Raw genomic sequence first — 15502 nt, 5'->3', positions numbered from 1 at the left:
CCCTGCAACACAGGTCCACACATTTTGATTCCATTTAAAGCATTAAATACCTAAAAAAAATTGTAGATTAAATTGTTTAAAATTAAATTAAAAACCTTTCTATAAGAAAAACAATATTATTCACATATATTAACGTAACACTTGTAAAAATATCAATAATTGGAAATGGTTTACTTTAAAATTATGTAGAAATCAAGTGTTTCAAAACCTAGCTGATGAAAAATCAAAATCAAGTCTTTTCAGAGCTAATTTATTCATCTCATCATAAGTGGAGTTTTACTGGTGAAATTGTTGATGTAAAAAGGTTAGAAATCATTTTAATATATAACTTAATAAATTCCATTAATTTTGCTTATTGTTACACCGAAAAATTTAACACTGATCAAATTTATTTAGACTAAGTAAATGGAATAGGCATTTACTTACTTTATTTCTATATGTTATATTAATGCAACCCTCTTTGTCAAGTTTGATGCATTATCGTGATGCAGCTGCCACTTGTGTGATTAACATGGGTATAATTTTTTGGGCTGAACTACAACAAAAATACAAATACACACCCTCAATATAGTACTGTTTGTCTTTTGGTATGTATTTGTGATACACAACACCTTAGTAGTAAAGATACCTGTCCACATCACTTTAACTTTGCTTTTCAGTTGTCCTGTTTTAGCCTTGGGAATGATGATGACTTACACTGCGGTGACAACTTTAGTTTCTGAGTTGCACCAGTATATTCAAGTAGCACAGTTATAAGCAAGTTAGGATCACTGTTGTTACGCTCCACTAAGTCCTGGGGAATGTCAATACAAATCTCTTTCTGTTCAAGCAAATGCAATTTTGGTAAAAATTTTTTGGCTATCAAATCATTCTTTAAAAATATGTATAACAAACACATGCAATAGCATCTGCAATTTTTTGGAAAATCAGCAAATGATTAAATATTATTAAACTGTGCGCATTGTTAATCTTATGCAGATCATGGTTTATTGAGTGCCTACTGGTTTGCCGATTACTGTGAACTGAAGTTCAGCCACTTTGAAAACAGTTATATCCCTCTTTAATTACTGTAACCCTCATAGGTTCCTTCCTGAAAATCTTATAACTGTATCAGTTTGGGTACCGGTTTTTAGCAGAACTTTGATGGAACCAAAAAAAATTTGACAAAATAAAAATTCAAATGCATTAAACTGACACAATGAAAACAACTGACCTGCTTTGTTAAGTTACAGAAAAAAATATTCAAGTGGACTTAGTACTTATGCAGTGCTCCACCAAATTTTATCATTCACATTCAAGAATGTTTTGAAAGGAAAATACAGTCAATAATTTTTGAAACTTCTGTATATTGTAAACAAATCATCATTATTATTAGTATTGTCATTACATTACATTATTGTCAATGAAAGGTAAATTTGTACAAACAGAAATATTGAACAAAAATAACCACTTTCAAACAATATTTTTCTGTTATAAAGTTACTCATCATTTATTATAAAACAAAAATTTAACAAAACTGATAGAAAAAATCCACATAAAAACAAAGCGATTCAATGTGAATCAGACAGTGCTATGAACAAGATATGTCAACATAATTCAGATGTGTTATTTGCTTTTATGCCTGATAGATTTAAAAATAAATTATTCAGGTCAACAGAAAAATTTTTTTAATACCAGTTGAAAAATTAAATTTTAAAATTAAAAAATTGGACGATAATAATAAATTGAAACTGTTGAATATGTTGATGAGTTCTTTCATCTCAAATTCAGCAAGTTTTAGAAACTTAAATTGTTCAACCATGTTGAAATCTTGAAATTGATGTGTTATATGGAAAATTTGCATTTTGTGGTTAATATGTACATACTTTATGTATGTACATAAGTTCTGTTATGTGGTGATTACAAATGGTTGATTCTGTTGTGCTAACCTTTGCAAATCAGCTTTTAAAAAAGCAACATATATAATTTGCAATAAGAAGATCTTTCTTGAAGAACAATCCTTCGTAATTTGAAGGCAAGTTTAATTTAAAGCTAGGTAATAGCTTTTGATATTGTTAAAATACAGTTATGTTGATGTATTTTCAAATAAAACTAATTAAATTCATTTCAACTCATTTTAGCTTCAATTATTTTACACTGCTTTCTTCATAAACATGCAATTTATATTTTAAATTAAATAAATCAGAACTTTCTGCATCATGTTAACAGTAGAAACAGTAAGTTTGTCTCAAACACTTTTCAATTAAGATCTTCAAAATAATATTTTTTTTTTTAAGGATTAATTCACTATACAAGCATAAAGCTTGTTTATGGGAATATAATATGGGAATTATGTAGCATATTAAAAATACCAGCCTAACTGGAATTAATCCTTGGATCTTCTGGATAAAAGGCCGAGATGCTTCATCTCTGACAAAATCCAGCATTCATTTATTATGTTCATATTTTTACATCCCTATTATTTTATATATTTTTATTTATTTATTTTTAAAGTATTAAATATATTTTTACTACTTTATATTGTGATGTTGCTCTGATAAATATAACCCACACTTTTCTGTCATCCTTTGAGGAAAATACTGGTATAGTTCCTTCCTTCCATAGGATAATACACACCCACAAGCTCTATATAAAGTATTTACTGATCAGAATATAGTATTTGTTAATTTGGATATTGTGCATGTCCAAATTATATATATATATAATTATATACATAATTTTTCTTAAGTAAATACATTATCCATATCTATGAAAATGTGCAACTCAGTGGAGTTGACTAACAATGGATTTCATATTGAAAATATATAAAAAAGAAAAGAATTTAACTGAACAGATTGCACTCTTTTTTTTAAATTAAATCCTTGTACTGAATGTCTATGTCTTATGAAGAGTATAACTAAACAAAATTTACTAATCAGTATAACAGAATATGGTTACACTTTTACAATTTTTCTTTAAATTCATTATCACCATTTAGGGATTATTTTCTTCAAAATTAATGTAACCTGAATGTTTCCCCTTGAGTAAGGAAATCCCTAAAATGAAAAAAAAATCTTTTTCTATTTAAATTTTAAAATGTATTGTTAAACAATAAAGTCACTGAAATATCTTAATACTGCTCCCCTGATAGGAATTTCAGATTTAAAATAAGTTAAATTCAAAAAATTTAAAAATTTCAATTTTGTTTATTTAAAATCAATTTTAATGAACATTTTAATCTTAAAAAAAATCACCTGATGCATGAATCCCAAATTTTCAAAAAGTCAAAAATATATTTTTTAAAGTTGTGATGCTAATATACTAATATTGAAAATGTTTGTTATTGCTTTATTTAGTTGAACATATTGGCTTCAAAAATTAAAATTAAATGATTTAAATATTATCAAATAAGTAATTTTATATTTAATAAAAAAATTTTTTAATCAATAACATTAAAATTTATTACAATTGTACAGTCATTCCAGCCACTGTGTAATACATTGGTTGTGGCAACAGCATACACTGAGTAATTACCAAATAAATAAACTATGGATAATTTAAACTTCCTTTATTTACTTCTAAATTTACATTGAATTAATTATTCATTACATTAAATCACAATATGTTCATACTAGCTAGAACAGATGTAAAATTATTAATGTACTTCATTTCACACTTTAAAGAAAGTGAAGTCATAAGCAATTAATTGCTTAACAATACTTAAGCTCAGCTGGTTCATTATTAAATAATAAGAAATAAGAAAATGACAAGATGTTTACAAATTATAAAGCGTATGAAGAAAACACATGAATCTGAACAACAATACATGTTTTTTTTAATACATCAATAAAAAAATAAGTGAAGCTAGCTAATTGAATATTTGAATATTTTGTAACATTCGTACGCTGTATTTTTTCTGAATTTAAAAAAAAACCTTTTAGGCTAGGCAGAAAGTTGAAAAATGAATTTCATAACTTGACCAGAGAAGCCAGGAAAGTTATGTAATTATATTCCGGCTTTTATTTTAAACAATAAACATTTAAAATAAAAAATGTTATCATATTAATGCTAAAAATGAAAAACAAATCTTTTTATTCTTTTGCTGCTTTAATTGACTATCATAAATTATTTTACTCCATTCATTGGTCTACAAATTTCTTTTATGGTTAAATATTTTATAAGTGATAAAAATCATTAATAAGAAAACTACAATACGACATACATCACTCCATTAACTTATTCAACAGAGAATCCCAAGTTTATCTGAGCTTTCACAAATCTATTTTTACTGTATTTCAAAAGCTAGGATTTAAATTTTTTTGTTCTCCAGTCAGTTATGAATTAGACATCTTGCCTGTACTAGCTTTTTCATATCATTTCTTTCTGTGCACCCAAAATTTATTTTATTCAATATTTGATAATGCAAGACTCTATTCAGGATCTTCACACATTGTATATTCTACTTAAAACCTTTTTCATTTATGCTGTTTCACCTATCATTCACACACAAACAGCAATAACATCTGCATTTTAAGCTGTGAGTGTGCCTCTTAAAAACTTTTTTCCTTTTTTTTATAGATGCAAGATCTTACAGACATAGCAGTAACACAGCAGTTGTAATGTTACTTGCAAGATTTGTTTCAGTAACTTATCGTAATGTTCATCCTTATCACTAGTACTTGATCTATAAAACAATACTCATTCTAGTTTCCCTTTTAGAATATTCATATTTGTTGAAAAAAAGAGAAAATTTCCTTCACATGTGAAGGAGATTATTATCACAAAAAAATGAGCTGAAAACAAATCAGCATATTTCAGTTTGTTTGTCTTCTCTGGCATACTTTTGTAGTTTATTTACATTTTTTTTTTTTTGTTTTGTAAGTCTTATAATCAAATATAAATTATAGAAATTAATCAAATTTCTATAATATATTTTTGAAATTTATATTATAGAAATTTTTAAAAGATAACAAGAAAAATTAGACTAATGTTGTGTGTGAACTGTATAATAGTAACATTCTGAATTTTCCCCTTTTGCAAGATAATGTTATATGTATTCAAAATAGTGTTAGAACTACAGATTTTCTTTAATGAAGTATAAACAACAAAGAATATTGAAGAATCACTACCAAAAAATTTAAGTAACATTATTATTTTATATAATGTATCGTACTTTGATATTTGAATTTATTTTTTTAATTTAATGCACTAAGTTTCTATAAAATATGAAAATAGAATTTTTTTGTATTGTTTTTAAAAAGATCTGCAGTAATGTGGAGATTAATCAGAACATAGGGAATTTTTTGTTTATTTCCATATTGTAGCTACCCTACTTGACCATACCCATTACTTAAGTTGTCTGTATAATGTGAGCTATTGTTCTTTGGTTATTTAGAAATTTTTATGTTATAATAGTATTTTGAGAAAGTTTAATTAATTTTTTATTACAAAATCATATTTGCAATCGATATTTAATAATGGACATAACTACAAGAAAATGTTTGAAATTGTTTTTCTTTCTAAGCATAGCAACATCACACAACGATAAATAGTTTGAGGGTGGTGTTGGACTAGGGACAGTGAGTGTTACTTTACAACAATTTTAAAAAACTGGTTCCTTTTCACCACAAATGTAGCCAGCCATAAAAGGAAAACTACTACAACACAGGTTCATTTATTATTGAAAAAATTAAAGTTGAACCAAAATTATCAGCCGTGGACTTAAATTGAGAATTAGCAAGTGGAATAGATTTACAAGTAACAACTGTTCCTTCCAACTTCTTGTAGCCGGATGGAAAGCTCATTGACCATCTAAAAAAGCAGCTTTTAACAACAGCAATGTGCAAAAAAAAGGCTCTTGTGGACCAAAGCACATGCTAACTGAATCAATGAAGATTGGAAAAATGTTATGTTTTTCAACAAGTCACATTTTTATGTTCAGGGGCAAAAGGTTCCATATGTCAGAAAAGCATCAATGAAACAAATCATCAGCTCATATTCAATAATCAGTTTTCAGGTTGTTTCAGATTTGAAGGCCCTTGCTGATTATTTCTGGTAGATGGTATGTTGAAAAGTGATGGGTATATCAAGATTCTGACGGAAAGGATTGCAATACAACTTCAAAACCAATTCCCATAACGCAACAGAGTGTTTCAACAAGATTTGGCGCTATGCCATACTGCCAAGAAAATGGAAAAAGTTTTTGAAGAATGAAATATTAAAGTCCTTCCATAGCCAGGCAACTCCCCAGACTTAAACCCAATTGAAAATCTTTGGATAATAGTCAAAAAACGACTCTCAAATATTAACTGTACTATGAAAATTGACCTCATTAAAGCAATAATATTGTAATACTGAAATAAAAAAAATGTGTTGTATACTTGTTGAATCGATGTCAGATTGTGTATGTGAAGTATTAAAGGAGGATTCTGTTATTAATTAAATAATAGTAGATTACTTAATTACTTAGGTAACAAATATTAATTACTAGATATTCACATTCTGTACAAGTATAATTTTTTTGTAAAGTTTTTTTTTATTAAATAACATTTCTGTTTGGATTAATTTGCACATTTCTATACAAGATAAAAAAAAACTTTCCAATTCTAAGCAAGAACGTTTATTATTATTTTTAGGCACTTTTTTTACATTGCCACTATTATTATAATTTTATAAGAAAATTGCAATTTGCTTTTTTTAAAGAAAATTACAAACTTGCTTTCCTGGTTTATGATACTTTATGCAGTAGTAGGAACTTAACATCAAATATAACAAAGTTACTGGATGATTGCAGAATAGATAATCAGAATAAAAGTGTAATTTGACACAATTCAATATATAAGTACAGGTTTCCTACATTATAACAAATTATATTAATAAACTAACTTCTTGGTACTAAAAATAAAATTTTCTTAAGGATTTTTCTGAATAACTAACTAATCCATGATTTTTAGGAGGTTGAAAAAGAATTTAAAGTAAGTGAAGGATACACTTTTACAAACCTGAAATTCCAAAATGTCTGATTGAATGTACTGACATAACCAGGGGAATATGGATTCCCTCGTGAATTACCCATCCAAACATCATATCCAGAATCAGATAATATGTATGCTGTAAATAAATCAGTAACTTTAAAAAGATGTTTCAGTAAGGTTTATAATAGCAAATTTATTTTTAACCGTTACAAAAGTAGTATTAGTAGTAGTAACACCAACAAAACAGAGTGGATACTATCCTAAAAATTATTCTAAAGATACAGTAAAATTTCCCTAAGATATTCAAATACAATTTTAAATTTTGCAGAAAATCAATGGAAAAACCTTTATTACAATATATCTTGGTCATCTACCTAACAGTAATTACGTGGATTGCCAACTTGTTATAGCGTAATGTACATAATATTTCATGAATTTACTGTCTCTTAGTTTAAAGTATAATATGACCGAGCATTACCAAAATGTCATAACACTGCTGAAATTTTAATTTCATTTACATCTGTTGTCACATTAGTACCCTAGTGAAGAACCTTTTGAAACTACCTGCTAAACAAGCGTTAATAACATTAGGTTTAGCGCTGCTCTAAATTACAACCAACTAATTGATTGTGCTCTATGAGTTACTGTACTTAACTAAAGTATTTGCTCCATCAGCATGTTGTTGTCATATTCTAGTAACAGCAACAAAATATTTGTTACAGAAGTACCAAAAACTTCCAAACTATTTTATTGGTGATGCCAGATTTTAAGCTTTAACTTAAAATAGTTGCTAAAAGACTATGCTTGCTGTCCTATTGTACTTTGTCTGTTTTGACAAGTCTTGCCTACAGTTTTAATATTTTATTGAGTCTTGATGCTTTATTTATATTTACAATTTCTATAAATTTACTGGAAGGTAATGTATCAGTATTATTGCAGTGATCTTTTACACATTTCTGTTAGTTTATTGAGCTGGCTATTAATTATACATTAATCTTTACCTTAGTGTTCTAAAAAGAAATAGCACAATATTTGTTTATTATGGCTTCACGTCAGTCTAAACATTAGAAATTGCAAAAAAAGTTCCAATTTATTAGACCATAACTCAAGAAATTTACGTGGCTTGAAACAGATGCTACTAAAAATTAGTTCACACTATTGTTACACTTCTGAAGAAGCTATCACTTCAAATAATTTATATCCCAATGGAAACATACAAAGACTATTCCTAATAAAGAAACTGATGCCACTCTAAAGGAAAATTGTTTCATGAAAAGTCTGCATTAAATATTGTAATAATTTTACATAAACAAGCAAAAAGGATTGCCAATATTCTAAATAACAATGGCTATCGATGAACACATATTCCAATTTGTGATCAGCACAGCATTAATTTTCAATCATTTGAAAATATGTTTGGAAAATATCCAAACACCGGTAAATCACAAAACATTTGCGCTACGAGAAATGCAAACCATTTAAAAAAAGTCAAATTATAAAAAATTATATTTTAATTTGTTAAATGTAATTCATTTTATGTATATTTTGCCTTTCTAAATAAAAATAAGGATTCCTTTTTAAATATTTTTACCATGTGTCATAAAATGGTCATTATTTTTTTTAGTGCATATATGAAATATAAATATGAAATGATAAACAATAAAAGATATTAAAATAAAAATGAGCTTATTAATTTTTTTTTAGGCTCATAAATATATACAGGTTGATTCAGGATGAAAGGGAACTGATTCTAGAGCTTGAAATAAGGGAAAAGTACATACAAACATGTTCAAAAACGCTTTATTGTCAAGTTATGGCTAGTGAAAAATTTTGCCTGGATTTCAGTTTCCCCAGTAAAATGAGGTCATACTGAAATTTTTAAAGCATTATATAAAGGGTTACTTCATGATCTCTTATGTTTTTTGACCTGAAAACTGAAAAACAACAGGTCCCATAACTGTAACTCCTGTAGTTTTCATGATATCCAATGTAAAACAGTAAAAGTGGGTGATGAAAACACCTTTTTGTAGGTCTGAAGTACAATAACTTTATTAAATGACTAATAAACATATAAATTTTATTATAAAAACTTGTAGATAATTTAATTCTGAGAATATTGATGTAAAGTCTATGAAAACAAAACTAAAAAAAAATCAACTTTTATTACTAAAAAAATTATTATGAATTTAAAAAATTAAAAACAGCTGTTTTTAGTAAAATAAATTTAGATATTTAAAAAATTAATTTTTTTTCTTTAAAAAATATACTCACTGTTGTTTATACTGTATTAATTTGCAAAAAATGTTTGAAAATTCCATCACTGACAATGATGCACTTTTCAACTCATTTCCTTGCATTATTGTCAGTAACCTAATGATATCTTTGTGTTCCTTGATGAGGGCATCGGCATTTAGTTCATCACGTGTGTCTACACTTCACTTGTATACTTTGCATTTCATTCATCCATAAACAGTAACCTCAGGGAGTATGGTATGCTGATCTAGGTGGTCAATTTACCAGCCCTATATATATTTGTTAGTGATATACATCCAGTTATTGTAATTAACTGTATTAGTATGTTGGAAAAAAATTAAGATGACTATGGTTTTAAATGATATTTAATCTAAACATTTGTGTAATCTATTTGAAAAAAAGAAATTACTTTATTCATCTATGCTTTGTTATCTCATTAAAGTAATCTCTTAAGCAAACATTTTATCTAGCACCGAGTTTTCAGTCTGGTCAGTACATCTTTAGTTAAAGTCATGCAACATTTGCAAAATCTTCTCTCCCCACAAGAGAAAATATTCTTCTTTCTATTTTCAGATGAAAACAGAAAGAAATGTTTCCTTCTATTGTGGAGCAATGTTTCATGAATACAGATTTTTTTATAATAAAAATTTCCAAAAAAATTTTGTCTAAGTTGTCCTACTGCAAATCTTGACCAAATGTATATATAGCTTCAATCAAACATCACTAAATATCCTAATAATACTCTTTATTAACAACACTGAATAGGGTAAAAATTTACAAATCACAATATCATAAAAATAAAACAAAATAGCATGAAAAACTTCCAAGATTTAATGGCTTTTCTTTTGATTCATCTGAAACCTTCCACTGAGATTGACTTTTGTTTTGATATATTTGTACACCCATGATTTGTCACCAGCTACAATGTAGAGCAAAGTTAGCATTACAGCTTCACTTATCATTTCCACAAAAATTATTTGACAGTACACAATATTTTATTTTATCAAGTTTTAAAAATTTGTATTACCACTTGACTAGCCTAAAACTTTAGTATACATTATATTGCATGAACCATATGAGATAAAAACTCATAAGCAATTTAGCAGATAGTGAATGGTTAGTCATAATTTTTTACTTATTTCCTTTATCATTCATTGATATTTTTCGTCTTCCAGCTCTACTGACATCTTCATATTTATCTAGTAAGCACTTATACCATTTACAAAGCGCTCGCATTCCTGCAAACTAATCTCATTAAATGTCTTTTTCAACAATTTTTATCATATTACAGCTATGCATCTTTTTTTTTTTCATAAAATTTATACCAAACCCTTTAAGCTCTACTGTAGTTTTCAAAACCACTGAAAACAACACATAATTTATCCACTTAGCTGTTGAATTAAAATGACTGTACATAACAGGAGCAGTATGTTGAACATGTAGGATATGGAAGAAAAACACAGTTTTTAATTTTTAATGGGAAACATTTTTGTTAAATCTCAAATTATACTTACTAATTCATAAAAAAAAACCTACAACATAAATTTTAACATTATGAATTATTAATTCATTACTAAACAAAATTAATCCATAAAAAACAAAAATACTTACCAAATAGTCTTTCAGCAAAAAATGTAATTTTTTCACTGACTTACCAAGGTCTTTATTTGGCGATCTTATAACAAGTATATCTGAAGCACAATTCAGCCCATGCTGTAAAAATATTGGTCGCCCAACAGATTTTGAATATAGATTATGTGGAATACGGTGCATTCTTAATAAATAACCATCATCTGTCCATACTTCATGAGTTTCTACTCTATAACCATGATACTGAATAAGATTTACCTAAAAAAATAATCAAAGCAAACTAATTTAAATAAAGAATAAACAATAAGTTTAGGTCAATAAATAATTGTTTTATTACTTAAATGATTCAATAAAATTAATTTTAATTTCAGATTATTTATTCACAATAATTTTTTTCAACCCAGCACATCACATACTTCATTCTTTTTCTAAGTAGAAAATAAATTTTTTAATTTAATGAAAATAAGCAGCTTCATCAGCTAAACCAAAACATAATAATTAATATCTTAATACTTAAAATAATGTCAATTTAGAAAAAATACACTCAACCCTTTGCAAATACAATAATGCAAACACAAACCTTTCCATTAGGGTGATTTCATTACATGGAAGGTTTGAGGTATAATTCCAAGATAATATTGTAACTAATAAACAAATATTCTGCTTGTACATTTATAGCTGAAAATATTTACTAATTTTTATGAATTTGAATTTTTATGTAATATTTTGATTACTAGAAATATTTGAAAGAATAAAAAAATTATACTATGCTACGCATGCACGCACTTTACTGACAATTTACTGAAATAATCATTTTATCTAATTAAAATGTTTTTCTTTATCGTACGAGTACTACAAAATCTGAAAAGGGTGAACACTGAACTTCTAATTTTTTTTTGAGAGAATAAAACAAAATGTTAAGATAATAAAATCTGAATCTTTGATATCAGTCCATACATTTTTGTGACTTTCAGATTAAATGGTTAAATGAAACATCACTTTTTCTTTCTTCAGTACAAAATAAAAAAAACCTTAAAAAAGTGATAAACCCGGAAGTCTCATCACATTATGTGAAAGAAAATAATAATAACAAAGAGCAAACTTTAATTTTGAATAATGGTCCAAGGATTCAGACATTATAAGCATTTAAAAATGTTTACTATAAGAACAAAGAGTTATTTGACCTAATTTTTGTACAAGAAAAGAACTTTATATTTCTTAATTGAAGGTTTGAAATAAATTCAATAAATAGATAAATCCAAATAACAAATAAAATATATAAAAAGTAAACAAAAATAATAAAAAGCAGAAGACCAGCCAAAATGAAACGATATACATAGACATTAAAAAAAATCAGGAAATTCCAAGATTTAAGGGTTAAATCAATAATTTATAACCAACCTTCAATGTGTTATAATTATATACAAAAAAATAAATATGTGTGAATTAAAATGCTACAGTTTAGTATAAATTAAATAAATTTTAGTCAACGCATTTAAAACACGTACAGTATTCATATCTTGAGGCTTCCACTGGCGAGACATTACTCGACAAACTTGAATCATCCAAAGGATGAGATGTCTCATTATTTTTTACCATTACACAACTGTAAATAAACGAAACAAAAAAATTACTTAAATATACTTTCTTTTTTTATTAAAACCACATGCATAAAAACAAATTACGTCAGGTTAGTTCAATTAACTAAAATATATTTAAAAATTTGTACTAATTCATAAAAAAGTGAATTTTTATTTATTTTTTGTTTATTTGATATAAGCAGAAATACAACAGAAATATAGAAACATTAATATTTAATGTTACATTTAATTAAATGAAGTTTTTTCCAACTTTAGAAATGTGAATCTACTATTGTGAATTTACCCGTACGTCACATAGAACTAACTTTTTTTTAAATGTTTAAATAGACATTTTTATTCTGTAAAAAACAAAATACAATACTTCTAAAGCCAAATGGGATATCACAGTTAAAATCATGAAAAACAATTACTTCTGCCTGTACTGTCTTAATTCATCATCATGCCCTGACATAGGTTTCTTGCACCATGCCTATTTCCATTCTCCTCTAATTCCACTGGACTAGTTAGATTTTGGCAGTCCCATTTCCTTTAGACTGTCTAAAAACTTTACTATCTTTAGCCTCTCTGTTTTAATCATTTGATGATTTTTCTAGTAATACTGTTTTGAAGAGTCCTTCTCCTCATGATGTGTCCCAGACAGTTAGCTTTCCTATTGCCAAGTGTTCTGACTAAGCTTCTACGCTCATTAACTCTCCTCTCATTACTTCTTCAATTTACACTTTGTTCATTTAATTTTTTCAGTCTCTTTTAAGCTCAAATTTCCACCTTTCTTTTTCTTAGCATCCATATTTTACATCATACTGCAGAAGTAAATTTAAATGTAATACTTCACAAAATGCCCCTTCAAATCCAACTCCATCTTTCTATATAATAATTTTTCTTCTGTTTAATGGTTTCTTAGGCAATTATTCTTGTTTTTAATTTATTTTCACTTGGAAAATCTTTTGTTAATATCGTACTAAATATCTGTAGTAGTTCACTTGCTTGATTTCTCTTTTTTTAAGAAAACATAAACTGATTTATTCTTCCTTATTCTAACTTCATTACTTCAGCTTTCCTAAACGTTTACTTTCATGCCATATTCTGTACAGTGTCTTCTAAGTTTGAACTTATTTGTTAAATGAATTTCTATTCTTCCTCATAAATATAATTGTAATTAAAAATGTATTATAATAATGTAACAAACAAGTAATATTCATAAATATAATTTATGAACCTTATAAAATTTATTTTCCTTACAGTGATTTCTTCATCTTCTTTCAGAGAATTTTCTGTCTTATTAATTAAAATAAAATAAATCAGCATACATTATGATGGTTAATTTACATAATCTGAAATACATATTTTTTTTTCATTTTTTTAACACTGAAAACTTAAATTTACTTTGAAGACAAAAATTCTCATAAAATATTTTTTCCCTGCTATCTCAAATAACCTAAATTCAGATTAATGTGTTTATAATAACAAATAAAATATCATCTTCCTTACTACATTCTCTACCTTCAGTTAGAAATAATAGTAATTAAATAACTGTAACTTATATTTTCAGAATAAGTACCTCAAACAAACTTAAAAGTATAGTGGCTAATAAAGTTAACAAATCAACTTGATTTCACAAAATTTAATCAAAATTTTAAAATTACAACTATCAGTCGATAAAATCTGCTTCTTTTTCCAGTAGTGACTAGCATCACATTTGAGATCATTAACATTTTAATCCAACAGAAACCTGGATCCAAAAATATACTGATGGATTTGGAACAAAAGGAGAAATGGGAGGAGGTATTTATCGAGAGAAATTCTCTCATTTGTCTAAAATCAGAAGCTATTTTTTGAAGCAGAACTACATGAAGTTAGGGAGGTGCTAAAACATCAATTAACAAGACCTTGGCTTAATATTAAGACATCATTCTTATGAATTTAAAGTCAGCCTATTCCAAAAATGATATGTCAAAAACCTCTAATTCAATTCATCAGATACAGTTATGGAGCTTTAAAAATAACATCTGTAATGTTATAATTCTAAAAGATAACCTCATATTTACAGGTTGTCTTCTTATGGGCAATAATGCGACATGTTAGTTGGTTTATAAAGGGTTAATTATTACTAAAAACCATCAAGATTGATTAGTAATGATGAAAAAATTAATCTACTTATGAATAAAACACAGAATAGACAAGAACCAGCTAATAAACAGATCCAAAGGAAATCACAGGTCGCTAAGTTTCATTTAATGACTGGAAAGTAGCTTGGCCCAGAACTTTTAAAAGATCAGTACAACTAGCTCAGAACTTACATAACACTTTACTATGGGGACAGATGAGAAAACTTACTATAAAAAATTGTTAAGTTTTTTTATTTAAGTCTAGCTCAATTCTACGTTCTTCAATTTGTAAACAATCTTATTTTTAATAATTTAACAATAAATTTTCGAAGCGTGTATTAGTTTTCTTTCTGACTTTCCTAAAATCCAGGAAAAAACAAATGCTAATATTTATTCAAATACATAAAATTTATCTCCCTCTATGAATCATGAGACCTTGTCGGTGGTGAGGGGGCTTGAGTGCTCAGTGATACAGAGTAGCTGGACCGAAGGTGCAACCATATCGGAGAGGTATCTGTTAAGAGCCAGACTAAGGAATGATTCCTAAAAGAGGGCAGCAGCTCTTTCAGTAGTTGTTAGGGATGTGAGTCAGGACGACTTAAACGGCCATATCAACATCACTCAGTCCTCTGAGTACTGCGTAGCTGAAAGCAACGGAAAACTACTGCTGCTTTTTTTCCAAGAAAATGTAGCTCTCTGCATTTTCATATAACAATGATGGAGCCGCCTTCCTTGGTAAAATATTCCGGAGGTAAACTAGTCCCCTGTTCGGATCTCTGGGTGGGGACTACTAAGGAAGGGGTCACCAGAAAATTAAAAAATAACATTCTACGAGTCAGAGCGTGGAATATTAGAAGTTTAAAAAAGGTAAATAGATTAGAAAATTTAAAGAGGGAAATGGATAGGATAAATGTAGATGTAGTAGGAATTAGTGAGGTTTGGTGGGAAAAGGAAAACGACTTTTGGTCAGATGATTTTAGAATAATCAACTCAGGTTTAA

The 15502-nt window shown here is 27.3% G+C and overlaps 1 protein-coding gene across 3 annotated transcripts in view; it reads right to left on the bottom strand.

Annotated features, from left to right (window-relative positions):
* The window catches only part of LOC142328938 (lipase 3-like), a 104732-nt gene that overhangs the window by 33850 nt on the left and 55380 nt on the right, over window positions 1-15502 (bottom strand). For all 3 annotated transcript variants that reach the window (XM_075373119.1, XM_075373121.1, XM_075373120.1), the window contains exons 2-4: window positions 12305-12402; window positions 10862-11054; window positions 6981-7089 (exon numbers count right to left, since the gene is read on the bottom strand). In XM_075373119.1, coding sequence (XP_075229234.1) covers window positions 6981-7089; window positions 10862-11054; window positions 12305-12382 — 380 coding nt within the window. In that variant the 5' untranslated portion in view covers window positions 12383-12402. The remainder of the gene's footprint in view (window positions 1-6980; window positions 7090-10861; window positions 11055-12304; window positions 12403-15502) is intronic.

Source organism: Lycorma delicatula, chromosome 8, assembly GCF_047948215.1.
Source record: "Lycorma delicatula isolate Av1 chromosome 8, ASM4794821v1, whole genome shotgun sequence".
NCBI classification, from domain to species: domain Eukaryota; kingdom Metazoa; phylum Arthropoda; class Insecta; order Hemiptera; family Fulgoridae; genus Lycorma; species Lycorma delicatula.
The sequence above is the reverse complement of the archived record's forward strand: the minus strand, read 5'-3'. Positions and strand labels throughout refer to the sequence as shown.